General features: G+C 43.8%; 1 protein-coding gene across 1 annotated transcript in view; it reads left to right on the top strand.

Moving 5' to 3' along the window:
• LOC111142784 (aldehyde oxidase 2) overlaps nt 1-17,331 on the top strand; it is a 77,509-nt gene that overhangs the window by 56,378 nt on the left and 3,800 nt on the right. Inside the window, exons 29-34 of the mRNA XM_022496084.1 lie at nt 1,713-1,787; nt 2,545-2,597; nt 3,757-3,871; nt 8,151-8,216; nt 8,328-8,516; nt 11,063-11,230. Coding sequence (XP_022351792.1) covers nt 1,713-1,787; nt 2,545-2,597; nt 3,757-3,871; nt 8,151-8,216; nt 8,328-8,516; nt 11,063-11,230 — 666 coding nt within the window. The remainder of the gene's footprint in view (nt 1-1,712; nt 1,788-2,544; nt 2,598-3,756; nt 3,872-8,150; nt 8,217-8,327; nt 8,517-11,062; nt 11,231-17,331) is intronic.

Below are 17,331 nucleotides of genomic sequence, written 5' to 3' on the forward strand. Positions count from 1 at the left end.
GCTCAAACACGGCAAAAGCTCCTTCCTTGCGCACAGAGCAGTCCAGAGGGAGCGCCCAGGCATTAGAGTACCCGAGACTAATGGCAGGTCCTCCGCCTTCAGCGTGTGGCTCTCAAGGCTGCCCTGAGCATCATCACCAGGGAGCAAGCACGGAGGGCAGACCCGGAGGAGATGCAAGTCACTTCCACTAGTCATCTCCTGGCGGCCCAGTCTCGGCCGTGTCTAAGCGCCGGGGAGGAGTGGTGTGCCATAGGCCCAGCTGTTGTGGAACAGGGGGAGAATGCTGCTTGGTGATAAGCAGTCTCTGTCCCTGGGACACACAGAGAGAAGAAATCTGGGTGCCGAGTATTGCAGAGCTGGGCAGGTTTCCTCTGACACAAACAAGGTCCCGCAGGAAGGTAAGCAGGCAGAACCCCAGCCCAGTAGGTGTGGTTCCGTTAAAGTGTCTGCATCAGTGCCGGCCTACCACAGCACTCGTGCTAATCCTTTGTACTTATTTTCTAACTGATATTTCTTCCACTAAATTTTCACTTTTTCAGAATAGACTATGATTCCAGTATTCCTTAATTCAGAGACCCGATGGCATATACTTTTGAAATCATGTCATGTTTCTGTTATAAACCTTTTCCATTGGGACGTTGTGGAGAGGCATATTCTCCGAACCTTGCACTTATGCTACCAAAAGGGACCATTTTCAAATCCATCTGATCTCCACAGACACACTTATTAGGGGCTAAAATCCAGAGGTTCTTTCACTCAGAACAAACGTGGAGGAAACTTCTTGAGACCCAGTTTTGGGTAGGATCAAGCACAAGATAATAATAGCTCAGTGTGTTTGGGGGTCGTCAACCCAAAGTAAGCATTAACCCATCTTCTGGAGTTTTATGTTTCTGTGTTAAGGATCAGAAACTTTGCAGATCTGGACTATTATAAAGACAAATTTAATTATCTTCTCACTTCACATCCAAAACCAAGACCTTCCTTACAGTGGTTTGGGGGCAGATGGATAAACAGATGGAAGAATGGACAGAGAGTGGAATAATATCTCAGACCCACAGGGATATTGCTATGTTATTGTTGCAGACTGGAAAGCACAAATTAGAATGGAAATAAGATGTTTTGGGACACCTGGGTGGCCCAGTCAGTTAAGTATCAGCCTTTGGCTTGGGTCATGATCCCAGGGTCCTGGGATCGAGTCCACATTGGGCCCCTTGCTCAGCGGGGAGCCTGCTTCTCCCCCCCTTGCCACTCCCCTGCTTGTGCTCTCTCCCTCTCTTTCTAACAAATGAATAAATAAAACCTTTTAAAAAATAAATTAAATAAAGATACTATAGCTGAAAGAAAAGATCTTTTGTTCCTTTGATTTTAATGGCTGGAAAATACAAAAGAAGGTATAAGTCAAAGATGTAGAAAAACAGAAGGAATTAAGAGCACAACTAGAAAGGGGACCTGAAAGTAGAAATTCAGCTGAGCCTGTATTTTTGTAGGAAGTGAACCAGGGAGGTTTAAAAAAACAAACAAACCATGCAGTAACTGATACTCTCCTCAAGGTCAGGGACTGTGTCTTTACTGTCTCTGTGTTCCCAGTGTATCCATATCAAGCACTTTGTAAACATTCACCAACCTGATCAGTTATCAATTACTGTTCTTCCACACAAATCCCAACCACCGGGTCCTTCTCTAATGAGGCTTCCCTTCTTTACCCCCTCAAGGATGCTTGTCAGATCCTTCTGAAACGCCTTGAGCCCATCATTAAGAAAAATCCAGACGGTACATGGGAAGACTGGGTAAGTGTTCCACTCTGTTCGTGACGACACATGAGAAAACACTCCCAAGCAGGGCCGAGAGGATCACAGCAGCCTCCAGCTGCACCACACACAGTTTTTCTGGGATGGGACTTCTGCGTAAGGGCAGGATCATGAAAGCCTTACACGGCTACTCCATGCTGTATACCAGGTACGTGTAAGAAAGCACATAGGGAACAGCATCACTGAGAGGAGGAATGGAAATGTATGAAGAACACCAAGAAAGCCTTACCACTCTGCTTAAATAAGAGGAAACGACTTAGCCTTCCTAAGCCACCCCCCACCCCGCGCACACACACACACAGTTGTTTTAAACAGGGAGGAGGAAAACCAAAAGGCCTAATTGTTATTAAACATGTCTCAAAGGAAATGACTCATCTAATCCAACGTTACAACATCCTTTCTTATCTCATCAGAACAGTTATCTCACACTCGAACTCTCATCGAGAGTCCTAACATTTAGAAACGAAGCCCCCCAACACCTTGCGAGCTCAGCCCCTCCATCATGGATGTGCAGCAGGAACCTATTGTACTTGTTTAATTCGGGCAGCTCAACCCAACCAGAAGGAAGCTGTTAGTGTACCAGCTGAGGGGAAAAAACATTACAGTGAGTTCTATTACCGGTAACAAAGCACCAGCAACAATTACCAGATGTCAATTTTGATATAGGGAATATTTTCATTTTCACCTCTCAGATGATGTATCTATTTTGTTCTGACTAAATATGACCGTTCTGCAGATAGAAGCTGCTTTTGAACAAAGAATCAGTCTTTCGGCCACTGGATACTTCAGGTAAAAATTACAATAATATCTGAACGGAGCTGATAAAATATAAGGTGACCCAATTGCTCTGGGGCTTAGCTCCCTTATTTGTAAAACAAGTTTTTATTATGTGATCAGTGAGGTCCCTTCTAAGCCTAAGATTATATGATTTTATGTAAGCCTTTGAGCAATGTTAAATAATAAAAATACCTTTATTGGGTAAAAAAAAATTTAATATAACTTAGAACATCCGATCATCATTTACTATTCATTGTTGAGTAGTAGAAAATAACGTCTCTAGAAACAACTTCCAACTCGGTTTTACAAATCTCCCTCCCTTTACCATAAAACCTCTCTGTTTTGAGGCTCCTCTCTGGGCAGGAAGAGACTCATAGGACGGTCACCAATCATCATTTGCTCAATTTCTGTCTGTGGGAGGCCCTCAGTCAATTCATGCTTACTGAATGAAACACAAAGAGGAGAGCTGGCTGTCAAGTTCGGGAAGTGTATGACATCAGTTTTATAACCTAGTGAAACAAATCAGCAAACTAAACACACACATGCACAGAGAGACAGAGAAAGAAAATAGTAAAGCAGTTTTTTTCCCTGAAGAAAGAAGTAAAAAAGAAGGTGACAGCCCAGCCCAGTGCCCTGTACTTAACGAGCTCTAAATCTCTGAGTTCAGTTACCAAGAAGAGAGCAAATCAGCCCTCTAGCCTGGTACATGTTCCGTTGTACATTAAGGCATTGAATTACATGCCCTTTTTTTAACCATCCCTGAATCATCATTGATTCCCCAGTTAGCACAGCCTAGGGGGTCCCTTTGGGAATGTTGATAGAATCAGCTGAGGTCCTCAATCCACAGGACTAAAGCTCAAACCCTAAACCATGGATACAGACACACTGGGAGGTCCAGACCAAAACAGTCTGTCGGAGTCTCTCTCTTTTTGGCATCCTAACTGTAGCACGAAGAGTATCTTCTTTAAGTGGAGGCACATGAGAGTGCTGCTGTAATTAGCTAGGTTAGAAATACAGATGGCAGTTTAAATGAGCTTAAAAAGCAGTTGAAATAAGTATCAATACAATAAAATACTATCATGACTTTTAAAATGAGTCAACATTGTTTGGAACCCCACCACTACCACCACCACCACCACCACAAGCTGATGGGCTTTCTTTCTTCCATCAGGGGCTACAAGGCCTTCATGGACTGGGAGAAGGGAGAAGGAGACCCTTTTCCATACTATGTCTATGGAGCAGCCTGTTCCGAGGTTGAAATTGACTGCCTGACGGGAGCTCACAAGGTGAGCCAAATATAACTTTCCTCTTGGCAAGTTAAAACAACAAGCACAAAATTGTGCTATACGATAAATACTTGTAATTGAACAGTAAATTTTGTAATACTTGTACAACAAGAACAGGATTTTTTTTTTTTTCAGTTCCTTGGGAAGGTCTAGAGATCCAGCCTCACGCTGAATTTCCACTTAAAAAGGAAGGAATTGCTCCTGACAGTGGTTGGGGGTCGCCAGACGTAGGGGGTAGGGTCGTAGATGAAAGGGGTGGAGGGGGTCAAAAGCTACAAACTTCCAGTTATAAAATAATTAAGTCACGTAGATGTAAGGTGCAATGTGGAGACCACAGTTAATAATACTGTATTGCATATTTGAAAGTCGTTAAGGGAGTAGATCTTAAAACTCCTCATCACATGAAAAAAGAATGTTTAACCATGTGTGATAATGGTAACTATGTTAACTAGACTACTGTGATAGTCATTTTGTAATACACACAAATATCAAATTGCTATGCTGTACACCTGAAACTAATATAAAGTCACATGTCCATTATACCTCAACAAAAAAATTAATTTAAGTTAATTTAAAAAAATTTTTAAAGACGTAGTCAAAAAAGAATTGCTCATGATAGCCTAAAATGCATTGTTTTTTATTCCATTTCAGGCAACAAAATTGCTTTCCAAAGTTTTTGTCAAAAAAAAAAAAAAAAAAATCTGTTCCTGGGCCCCTGGGTGGCTCAGTGGGTTAAGCCGCTGCCTTTGGCTCAGGTCATGATCTCAGGGTCCTGGGATCGAGTCCCGCATCGGGCTCTCTGCTCAGCAGGGAGCCTGCTTCCCTTCCTCTCTCTCTGCCTGCCTCTCTGCCTACTTGTGATCTCTCTCTGTCAAATAAATAAATAAAATCTTTTAAAAAAAAAATCTGTTCCTAAAGTAAGGTCAAGTTATCTAATCCTAAAGGAATAGGTCATTTATGGGGCGCCTGGATGACTCAGTGGGTTAAAGCCTCTGCTTTCGGCTCAGGTCATGATCCCAGGGTCCGGCTCTCTCCTCAGCAAGGAGCCTGCTTCCTCCTCTCTCTCTGCCTGCCTCTCTGCCTACTTGTGATCTCTGCCTGTCAAATAAATAAATAAATAAATCTTTAAAAAAAAAAAAAAGGAATAGGTCATTTAGTAAATTGTCTTGAGTAAACATTTGAGAACACATAGCAATGTGATGTTTCTCTGAAGTCAGTTATCCCAAGGATATTACTGTCCCTAACAAAACAGATGGGGGAGGGGTGAGGAAATAATTTTTATGTTTACTACTTAATCAAGCATCCTACTGGAGGCAGAGTCATATTTAATCAAAAGCTAACAACTTCCCCCAAAAAAATGCTGACTTCCACCATAAAAGGTAAACCATGAATATACCTCAGGTATCGTTCTTGGAATAGAGAGACTACAGAAAACTTAAATATAATATAGTGTACCCAGTAAGTGAGTCTTAACTATAGGAAACAAATTGAGGGTTGCTGGAGGGGAGAGGGGCGGGGGAATGGGGTAACTGGTGATGGGCCTTAAGGAGGGCACTTGATGTAATGAGCCCTGGGTGTTAAATGCAACTGATGAATTATTGAACTCTACGTCTGAAACTAACAGTACACTATATGTTAACTAATTGAATTTAAATAAAATAAGTTATTTAAAAAAAAAAAAGAATATAGAGGCGCCTGGGTGGCTCGTGGGTTAAAAGCCTCTGCCTTCAGCTCAGGTCATGATCTCAGGGTCCTGAGATCGAGTCCCACATCAGGCTCTCTGCTCAGCAGGGAGCCTGCTTCCCCCCACCTCTCTGCTTGCCTCTCTGCCTACTTGTGATCTCTGTCAAATAAAAAAATAAAATCTTTTTTTAAAAAAAGGATATAGAATAACCAAAGTATAGTAATTGTTAGGAAACTTACAGAATGGACCGATGACACATCTAAATTCCATATACAGATTATTCCAGCAACGTCTTGAACCGTTCTTAGCTGAAATTAGAAATGGTCAATTTGGGGCACCTGGGTGGCTCAGTCAGTTAAGCATCTGCTTTCAGCTCGGATCATGATCCCAGGGTCCTGGGATTGAGCCCCACATAGGGCTCCTTGCTTGGTGGGGAGCCTACTTCTCTCTCTGCTTCTGCCTGCTTGTGCTCGCTCTCTCTCTCTCACAAATAAATAAATAAAATCTTTTAAAAAAAAAAGAAATGGTCAATTTATGTAAAATAGGAAGGAATTTGCAAATACTAACTGGAAATTCTTATCAAAATGACTTCTATTGCCCCATTCTTAGTAAATCTGTCCGTCACTTAAATTTTATATAAATAAGGTAGAAAATACAGTAAATGAAGGGATGTCTGGAGAGCAGTTGCCCTCCATTCTACTTGAGTTCATCCTTAGGGTACATTATCTCTCCATTTTCACTCTAGATTATTGTGAAGAAGTAAACTCATGAAATTAGGATCACAGATTATTCATATGATTATTTTAAAACTGTGTTTCCTAATGTTTTTCACATCATGGCATACATAGATAATGATAATATTGGCACAGCACGATTTTTCAAACAAGGAACTCATGTTTGCAGGTGACCAGCCTGAGGATCCTGTCCCAGATTCGCAGAAATCCAAGTGTCAGGGTCCTGACACACCTGTAACCCAGCCAGGGCTCCACACTCAGTGGAAAGCTATTTTTAAAGGTTTGTTTTTTTTTTTAAGATTTTATTTATCTGACAGAGAGAGAGAGAGAGAGAGCATGAGCAGGAGGAGGGGCAGAAGGGCAGGGAGAAGCCGACTCCCCGTGGAGCAGGGAGCCTGACAGGGGGCTCGATTCCAGGACCCTGAGACATGTATGAGCCAAAGGCAGACGCTTAACCGACTGAGCCAGCAAGGCGCCCCTGGAAAGTGTTTTTAGGAATCAACTAATTTTCTGGTTCCCCACCCCGTGGGTGGTGTTGAGAGATTTGTTACTAGCAAATAAAAATATAGGATGGCTGGTTAAATTTGAATTTCAGAGAAGCAGCAAATAAATCTCCGTATAAATATGCTCGCTGCAGCACTGGGGACACACGTATTTTATCTGACAAGTCTAGCTGAAGGCTTTGGTATAAATCCCTGAAGAAACCAATCCCATGGGGATCTTCCAGAATTTATGGTACCAGTAAAGTTAAAATCTGGTTGTCCCTGTGGCTTCCTTATTACTGGTTAAGGTTCAGCCATTGTGGTATCACTTCAGCCCGTGAAAGAATTTATTCCTTGAAGAGGCAAACTTCTTTTAACTAAAGGGAGATCAGAGAAACTGAATGGCAGGCCTGTTCCTGCTGGCTGAGCCAGAACGTGCGTCCGTCCTGTTAGTGCGCAGCCATCTCTTCCCACTGCCCAACACCGTTAATGCAAAATATACCAATTTTCAAGATGGAAGTGAACTCAAGGCCCACTCTGAGATGTGTCTAACCTCCTGCCCTATCTGTTGAGAATAAATGAAGGCTGGTCCCAATGCCCATGGAAGGTTGTCTGAAAGGTCACCTTTTGAGTCAAAACAGAACTGCCGACCCAAAGGGCTTGATAGAAAGGAGGAGCCCAGCTAGTAAGCCCAAACAGAGAATGCTGGTATTGTCAGAACAAGCCCAGGACATGGGGGCGGAAGTAAAGCCCAGCGATACCCCGAGGTAGACCACTGGCACATAAGGCCTTTCTGTTTCTCCTTAACAACCCATCTGCCCGAGCCCTGTGCCAACACATAAGGGCCAAGTTAGTGTAATGTTTCTCAGGGAAGGAAGGAGATTAACATAGTCAAAGACAGTCTCAACATTCCCCTCCTGTGTTCCAAGATCTTTCATCACTCCAATTTCATATGTGCCACTCTGGCTACATGGTTTCCTCTGCAAAACGACAACAATAGCGCCTCCAACAAATCATCACGAGGACTCCGGGAGCTCGTGAAATGCAGCAGAACAACAAATCCAGGTTTAGAATCAGGTGAGCAGCCAGGATCACTTATTCACTAAGCGACACTCAAAGGCACTCAGATACCATGGACTTTGGAGTCACTTAAAAGAAGTCAGAACCATGATTACATAAGATCTTCTGGGATCATGGCCAGCCCCAGCACTAACGTGGAAGGGCGGGGCAGATTTCTTCCCCCCTCTAAAACTGAGGAGGTTCAGGGAGGGGTGATTAGCCAGCAGGAGTTTTGGAGTAACTGGAGACCTTTAAATAAGCCTTAAGATAATCTTTTTAATTTAAGTTTTTAATGGTGAGATCATTCTCATTTTTGGCAGAAAATCAGAGCGGACATCGTCATGGATGCGTGTTGCAGCCTAAACCCTGCCATTGACATTGGGCAGGTAGGTGCCGGCCCCCGAGAATGGACGCCACTTCCTGAAAGTCACTCTGGGGTGGTCAAGTACTTCTAAAAGGCATACAGCATCATGGAGCTCGACGTTTTCTCCTTTCAGGTTGAGGGTTCCTTTATTCAGGGAATGGGCCTTTATACCACTGAAGAACTAAAATATTCCCCAGAAGGTGTTCTGTACTCTCGAGGCCCAGACGAGTACAAAATTCCAGCCATCGCTGACGTCCCAGAGGAGTTCAATGTCTCCCTGTTGCCATCATCACAAAACCCGCCAACCATCTATTCCTCCAAGGTAAGCACCCAAACACCTGCTGCTATGCGGTGTGATCATTGAGCAGCATATAAATGAAAGCAGGTGGACAAAAATAATCATAATCATGGTCATAATCATGCCAACCTGTATCAGGAGCAAATGACAAGAGACTATTAGAATTTGGAGAAGAGTCACCCAGGGATAAGTGATCTCTGCCCAATGGCCATCTTTGGCCAAAGGCTTTATTTGTTAGTATCCTCTTTCACTGGAAATGCTAAAATTCAGTGAAAAGTTCTGATCTGACAGAATAATAGTTTCACTTAAGAACCTTACTTCTGAAATAGTAAATGAGATTGAAGGCGTCACACTCCTGAAATCTTGGGAAGCTGTGGCAGCATGGGAAGCATCCTGGACCGAGGCCTCAGTGGACCCAGGTTCCTATCCTCGCCTCACCAGCTCCCTGTGATCGCAGATGAATCACTCACCTCTTGGGGGCTCAGGGTTCTCGTCCATCCCCAGAAATGGATCCAAAACACTGGTTCTCCACTGGGCCGCAGGGGACATTTGACAGTGTCTGGGGTTATACGTGGTTGTCACAACTGGGGTTGTGGAGCGAGGAGATGCGCCTACTCTGGGTAGAGAGGCCAGGGACACTGCTAAATAAAGAGCCTTCAGTGCACAAGAGAGCCCCCAGCAAAGGCTTCTCTGGCCCAGAATGTCGGTGGTGTCAGGAAGCAAAGACACAAACCGTTAGTAATTGCTAGCGTAGTGGAGTTGCGAATGAAAATAAAGGTCAGCGTTTACTGGCACTGCTGCGTGGAGATTATGAGAAAGTCACTCTCGGTAGAAACTTCCTTTAGGTTTGAGATGTATTGCTAAAACTGCCTTTCAAGACTTTCAGGAGGCTTCTTACTAGGGGTGACGAACTGATGTATGAGAAAATGAGTTCACCTATATCTGCTGGAATGTTCTCCTTTCCAAACTGGAGCGCACTGTCAGCCCAGGAACTTTCTCTGGGCGTGCGGTGGTGGCGGGAGGTGGAGAGGTGGGGGGGGCGGGCGTTGCAAATTTGAAAGGAAGGAAAATCAGCATCCCCTTTGGATTCTCATTAGGCTGGAAATCACTCAAAGAGCAGCTTTCAGGTCACCAAGAGCAGTAGGACGGGGAACCCGGGAGTCCTGTGGCTTGGGCCAGATATTCATAGGCAGAGCCTGAGGAAAATCATGGGTTTACAGGTGCCCCATGAAGTGTACTATGTAATAATAACAGGGACCTACCAAGTACCAGGCACTATGCTAGGTGCTTTTGCACTTCCTGAACTTTACAACACCCTGTAACGTAAATATCATTGCCCGAATTTCACTGATAGAGGGACAGAGGCTCTGAGAGATAATCCCACCCAGAGAAATAGAGGAAATAAGGGCCAGGATGCGAACTTCATGTCTCTAGCTCAGGGTTGCAAATTGGGGGCCCACTGGCTGAATGTAGGCTTCAGATGTGTTTTCTGTGACCCACACAGTGTTTTTTTTAAAATCAGGGAGTTGTAGGGGCACCCGGATGGCTCAGTTGGTTAAGTGGCCAACTCTTGATTTCAGCTCGGGTCATGATCTCAGTGTCCTGGGATCAACCCCATATTGGGCTCCGTGTTCAACAGCAGGTCTGCTTGAGATTCTCTCTCTCCCTCTCCTCACTCTCTCTCTCTCTCAAATAAATAAGTCTTAAAAATCAGGGAACTGTACATTAAAATGAGATTATCTAAATTCTTTTCAAAAATTGGATGATCTGGTAATTTTGGTTATATTCTTAGAAGACATCAAGTGCTAGAACTGAAGAACAGGGGCCCCTTTAGACAGGAAATGGCAATTTCTCTATTCCCCATAATTCCCACTTTTCCTTGCTGTCCTTCAACTGCCCACATCATTCACTTATATTACCTGACTGTTCCCTGCATGTGATAGGTCTGCACGCCATCATCTGGTACCCAAGTCTGTACTCTTCTTCTAGAGCACCCTACCTCCCCGGTGCTGCAGTCCTAACGAGGCATTTTTCTCTCACTCATGAAGTTGGCCATTGAATGTGCTTCTCTAAACAGGATACCACACAGGGCACCCGGGAGGCTCAGTCAGTCAAGCATCTATCTTCAGCTCAGGTCATGATCCAGGGTCCTGGGTTCGAGTTCTGCATCAGGCTCCCTGCTCTTCAGGGAGCCTGCTCCTCTCTCTGTCCCCCCCCACTCTCTGTCTAATGAGTAAATAGATAAAATCTTTAAAAATAAATAAATAAATAAACAAACAAACAATAGGATACCCCCCACACACACACACATGCACACACCTACCTTTCCTATAGAACAAAGATTTAAAGACAACATTACAGATCTAGGAAGTTCAGGGGGTACTGGGATATTTATGAGTACTCAAGCTTCATTCAGTCGATATGTCAGTGAACAAATTATTGAGAATTACTGTGAGCAAAACATTGTGCTAGACGTTAGGGATACAATGGTGGAAAAAGACCTGGGTCCTGAAATATAGTAGCTTGTAATCTAGTCTAGAAGATTCTACAACAAACGTGCTCTCTTGCAGGGCCTGGGGGAGTCCGGGATGTTCCTGGGCTCATCTGTGTTCTTCGCCATCACTGACGCGGTGGCTGCAGCCCACAGGGAAAGGGGCATAGCCGAGGACTTCACAGTGAGGAGCCCAGCGACACCAGAATGGGTTCGAATGGCCTGTGCGGATCGGTTCACAGAGATGGTATGGAATTATTGATTGTTTTCCTAAAAGGTGACTTTTCTGTCTATTTCTTAGGCCTCTAAGGTAAATTCATAACCCAATCTGATCAAATTACAAGCTCAAATTATAAAATAAAAGCTAATCAGAGTACAAGAGGGTAAAAATAAATCACACAATACCTTTTTTATGTGTAGCAATTTTAAATTTTTGAAAAGCATTTCCACATCTGGTATGTGTTTGGTTGTCTCAGCAGCACTGAGGCGGGATGATTATCACGCGTCAAACACTAGTAGCTGGATAGGAAGCAACTGGATAATGTCACTGAGCTGTTGTAAATATTTCCTCCTCTGTCCTGCCTAATCTATCCTACTCTTCAAGAAAAGCAAACACAGAAACTACCCACGTCTCGCGTGGCTGCGTCTGATAATGCATTGTCCACGTGCCCTATACAAACACAGAGCACACCTTTCCTAGAGAAATAACAGGATCTTATTACGAGCTGCTGCTTGTGCACAGCACGACCAGGCCTGCCAGCCCAGGAGAGGGAGGACGGGGCCGTCACCAGCTACATGAGCCCGCACGCAGCCATCCCAACCCCCGACTGGTGCAAATACGTCCCCTCGGCGAAGTCATTGAGCCCACCTGTGCCCATTTCCTTGTAGATCCTAATGTAAATAGTAACACTAGTTAGCACTGATTGAGCACTGTCCTAAATATTTTACACACATTATCTCATCAGTCATTTCCATTATTTTCTTCATTTTACTATTGAGGAAACTTTGTCCAAAGTCAAGATTCGAACCCAGACCGTCTGGCTCCAGAATAGTACGTTGCCTCTTAGAGAGAAAAGAATTGATTCTGTACCTCTTAAAAGAAATTTGTGTGTTCAGATCTATAGTGAAAAAAGCCTCAGTACTTAACTGACCTCTTCCAGGCATCCAGCTGTAGAGCAGGAGAGTAATGTGACCCAGGATTTGGGAAGGCTGTTCAAAAGGAAGTGTCATGACACGTTTCCTTCCCTGACACGATCCGGTCCTCTTCCCATCTCCAAATCTGACTCCACATTTCTTGCACTCCAGTCACACCCACCAGCCCATCCTTCCACCAAGTGTCCCGGCAACAGCTCTGCCCCCGGGGCGGCCCCTCACCTGACTGCCCTGGGGCCTGCCTCTGCTCCGTCCTGCTCAGCCGGCCACAGTCGGAACCAGCCTTCCTCCACGGCAGGGAGCCCTTCCCTGGGCTGACCCGAGCCTCGAGGGCCCGGTCCACCCCTCCCAACACCAGGGGTCACACAGTAACTGAGGAATCACTTGATTTCTACCCCAAAGCGTGAGCACTCCCGACCTTTCAAAAAATGTTCTCAGTCAGCTTTTGCAGTAATAAATATCCCTTCCCCAAATGGGGCAGATTGACAAAACTAAAAACACACAGCAGCAGCTTCTAATCTCCCTTTCTTGCCCACGTTTAACTTCGTCAGTCTTCAAACGGCCTGGGTCCCAGAAAGCGAATTCCTTTGTTTCCAGGGTTTTGGGCCATTTTTAATAGTTGGGTTATCTGGCAAAGTCAGTCTGTCACACACAATGGTAAAAAGTGGATCACTTGGATTCCAATTGCCACATTTTCTCCCAAGTCTGTTGGTTTTTTGATAAGTCTAATTTAATATGTCTTTGTGGATATAACTCACCTACTAATTTGTATACCCATCTACTAATTATGTACACCCATTATTTTTTAAAGATTTTATTTATTTGGGAGCAAGGGAGTGTGAGCAACTCTCGAGAAAGCACAAGCAAAAGACCATGAGCCAGGGGCTGGGGGCAGAAGGAGAGGGAGAAGCAGATTCCCCACTGAGCAAGGACCCTGCTGCGGGGCTCAATCCCGGGACGCTGGGATCATGACCTGAGCTGGAGGCAGACACCTAACCGACTAAACCACCCAGTCACCCCTTCACATTTTCTAAAACACATCTAAATAGCACCTCATGTTATAATCTGGATTTGATATTATAAACCTCATTTTAGTAGCATGTATTATTTTTTATCTTCATAGACGTAACACACATCCACTATGGAAAAGTAAGAAATATGTCACAAAGAATAAGATGAAAGTTAAAATTAGCTGCAATCCCACTAATCAGAAATAATCATAAAAATTTTGGTATTCAGGGACACCTGGGTGGCTCAGTTGGTTAAGCCTCTGCCGTCTGCTCAGGTCGTGAGCCCCACATTGGGCTCTCTGCTCAGCTGGGAGACTGCTTCTCCCCCTGCCTCTGCCTGCCATTCCCCATGCTTATGCGCTCGCTCTCTCTCTCTCTCGCTCTGACAAATAAACAAATATAATCTTTAAAAAAATTGGTATATATATATTCATATATACTTGTAATCATCTTTTAAGTCATAATTATTTATACGTACCATTTACCTTATTTAGTACTCATTTTCCAAAATTGAGATACCCCTGCCATAAATGGTTAAAAATATCTGGACCGTATAATTGCGAGTGACTTCATGATAAGAGCAAAACTTCTTCAAATTCTTGACAACACTTCAGGGATTCAAGAGTTTCTCTGTTCTGACCTCCAAATACTAACAGCAAAGGGAAAACCAGAAGCCACCCTCTAGTGGGGCCAGCCTCGAGGGGGGCCAGCCTCGAGTGGGGCCTCCCAAAGGAAGCAGAGAGGAGGAAGTTCTGACTCTTGGTTTAACAAAGAGGACAAGAAACACACAAAATACAGATTCTGTTACTTCCTGTCACAGGACAGGGCAATACTCCTCCATCCGTATTGTACCACAAAGCAGGTGGCAGACCTTGTTCAGGGGGCTGGGAATTCAGAAGTGAATGAAACAGAGAGCAAGCTCTCCCTTTGTGGTGCTTCCTTTCTGGAGACCGTAAGTACCTTCCATCTCTCTAGTCTGGGTGGAAGCAGCCTCTTTGCTGGCCTTCCCATTCCTAGTGCAGCCAGAAAGTCATGGTGTGACAAATATGACCATGTCACTCTAGCACGTATACAAGGTGAAATGTTCCCGTTGCTCCTCGGATAAAGATAGAACTTTTCAACTTGCCCTGCCAAATCTGTAAACCTGTGACATCCAGCATGGTCAGCCTCACCCTCTTCTCCAGCTGTGCGTGGTTCCCTCCCCTGCCTTCCCTCCTCACACCTGTCGCCTTCTGTCTGTTCCTCTGTCAAGGACAGGGGCCTCCACCAAGCCTTGACTTTGGCTTGGCTAATCCCTACTCACCTTTCATATTTTTAATCAAATTCAAGAAATCAATTCAATACTTTTTGCATATTTTGAGGTACTGGGAGTATACTGGTGAACCAGGCTCACAGATACTTGCTCTCAAGTTGTTTACAGTGTAGCAGGGAAGAAAGACAAATAATTATCATGAATTATAGGTGCTAAGCTGACTGTGGGTTATGCCTGTACATCAATAGAACAAAACTTTTCTAACTTTGCCTTAACCTTTTCTTAAAGTCAAAGAGGTCATAAATTTGGCCCCAGCTTTGGTCATTCATGCAATCATTCATTCATTTTTCCATGCACTGGACACTGCTGGGGAATAAGAGAAACAGTGAGCCAGTCAACCCCTGCCCCCATGGGGCTTGCATTCTACTGGGGAAATCAGACAGGAAACAAGTAAACAGACTCACAACATAATTTCAAGTGGTGATAAATACTGTGAAGCAAAATAGGAAAATCGGGGGCTAGAATGGGATGGAGAGATTATTTTTGATTATTTTTGATGGTTTATTAGAGAAATTTTCTCTAGGGCATTGCTATTTGAGCTGAGGCCGGAATGAAGTGAGGGAACAAGCATAAAGCTCGTAATGGTATGGTTAGAATACAGTTAATACAAAGGCCCTGTGGCAGTTTCATTGGATTCCAAGTAGCACAGGACCAAGTAGCCCTCAAAAACGGCCTTACCTTGTACGTCTCTGATATTGGTAGAAAAAAGCTTGTGACTAAGAGGCTGCAGTTGTTGTTCTTCCCGGCATAAAGGTAGGAGAAATAAAAATGTGTGGGGGGCCTGGGTGGCTCAGCCAATTAAGCATCCGACTCTTGATTTCAGCTCAGCTCACAATTTCAGGGTGGTGAGTTCAAGCCCTGCATCAGGCTCTGTGCTGAGTGTGGAGCCTGCTTAAGATTCTCCCTCTCCCTCTCTCTAAAATAATTAATTAATTAATTAATTAAACTAAAATTTATGGCTTACTTATCTCCACATCAGGAGGGTAAAACCTGAATAACCCTTATTCTGGCTTCCCTCGTAATCAGCCTCTATCACAACCCAGGGCTCTATCTTCAGTTCTTTAGAAATTACAATTTGTTCACACAGCAGGCCTCCTAAAGTTCTCATAGCCTGGCTCCTCACACAGAACAATCCCTTTAAAGCATCTTAGAACAAATCTGAGCCTCTATCAGATTTACATGTAATCAAACTACAACATGGTATTTTTTTTAAAGATTTTATTTATTTATTTGACAGACAGAGATCACAAGGAGGCAGAGAGGCAGGCAGAGAGAGAGGAGGAAGCAGGCTCCCCGCTGAGCAGAGAGCCCGATGCGGGGCTCAATCCCAGGACCCTGAGATCATGACCCAAGCTGAAGGCAGAGGCTTTTAACCCACTGAGCCACCCAGGGGCCCCATACAACATGGTATTTTAATAGAAATACAGTCAACCCTTGAACAACACAGGTTTGAACTGTGCAGGTCCACTTATACCCAGATTTATTACAGTACAGTGCTGTAAATGTATTTCTCTTCCTTAAGAGTTTCTTTATAACCTCTTCTCATCTCTTACTTAATAATAAGAATACAGTATAGAATACATATGTGTTTTTTTTTAAAGATTTTATTTACTTATTTGACAGAGAGAGATCACAAGTAGATGGAGAGGCAGGCAGAGAGAGAGAGAGAGAGAGAGAGGGAAGCAGGCTCCCTGCTGAGCAGAGAGCCGGACACGGGACTCGATCCCAGGACCCTGAGATCATGACCTGAGCCGAAGGCAGCGGCTTAACCCACTGAGCCACCCAGGCGCCCCTAGAATACGTATGTGTTAATCAGCCCTGTTATCAGTGACATTGTTCATTTCGGTCAACAGTAGGGCTATTAGTACTTAAGTTTCGAGGGAGTCAAAATTATAAGTGGATTTTCACCTTCACAGGGGGTCAGCACCCCAGCCCCCACGTTGTTCAAGGGTCGACTGTATATAATGATTCACCCCGGCATATAACACTGTACTAGGCAAAAAAACAAAAACAAAAACAAGCTTTTTTTTAAGAAACAGATATTAACACTCCTAGTATATTGCCCTTTGAATTCCGTTGTCAAAACACAATTTGTTCCGACATATAAGAAGTCAAGGGGTTCAGAAGTTCTGTGTACCAGAGCATGAACATTGGAAAGTCTAAAATAGCCTCTTTTAATAACCTCCTTATAACCATAAGGTAAATAACAGCTGGGCTATATCTATTTCTTAAACAGAAATGATGGCCAAACCCTCAGTACTTTTCCTTTGGAATTAAATAAAATAACACAAGTAAATCTATTGTGTAAATATAAGTCACTCTGTAAATATTAAGTGAAGTTTCCACCAAACACCCATAACTATTCATGAATTTCTTCAAAATATGCCCCTCCCAAAGGGCTTGAGAAGAGTTTCCACATTAAATCAAGCTGACCTGCTAAATCGAAAAAATCTACCGTTAACACTAGTAGCCTCATTTTCACAGATAAGTAGTTTTAAGTTTCAACAAAAAGCACCCCCCCCCAAAAAATCTTCAATTTGAACAATCATTTACTATATCAAAGATTGTTTACATCTGTGGCTTTGCTCATCTTGATCAGAGTTGTTGATCGTTGTTTTTATCCACGGCCCGTGCCTCGGTGCTCAGCTCCTGCTCGGAACGCGTCGCTGGTGGCAGGTTCTGCTCTGAGCCCAGCCGAGCAGCCTGGCTCAGCCAGTCACAGCCAGAAACATCATCCCATTTGCTCCCTTTTTGGAGACAGGAGAAGGAAAAATGTATTTCTTGGAAAATGTGTTTTGTAGAGTCATTTAAAATTCCACAAGGGGGGAAAAAGGACATTTCTCTTAAAGATATACAGAAAATACCTAATTAATA

The sequence above is a fragment of the Enhydra lutris genome, unplaced genomic scaffold, assembly GCF_002288905.1.
Source record: "Enhydra lutris kenyoni isolate GAN:26980312 unplaced genomic scaffold, ASM228890v2 scaffoldscaffold1, whole genome shotgun sequence".
Lineage (NCBI taxonomy): Eukaryota > Metazoa > Chordata > Mammalia > Carnivora > Mustelidae > Enhydra > Enhydra lutris.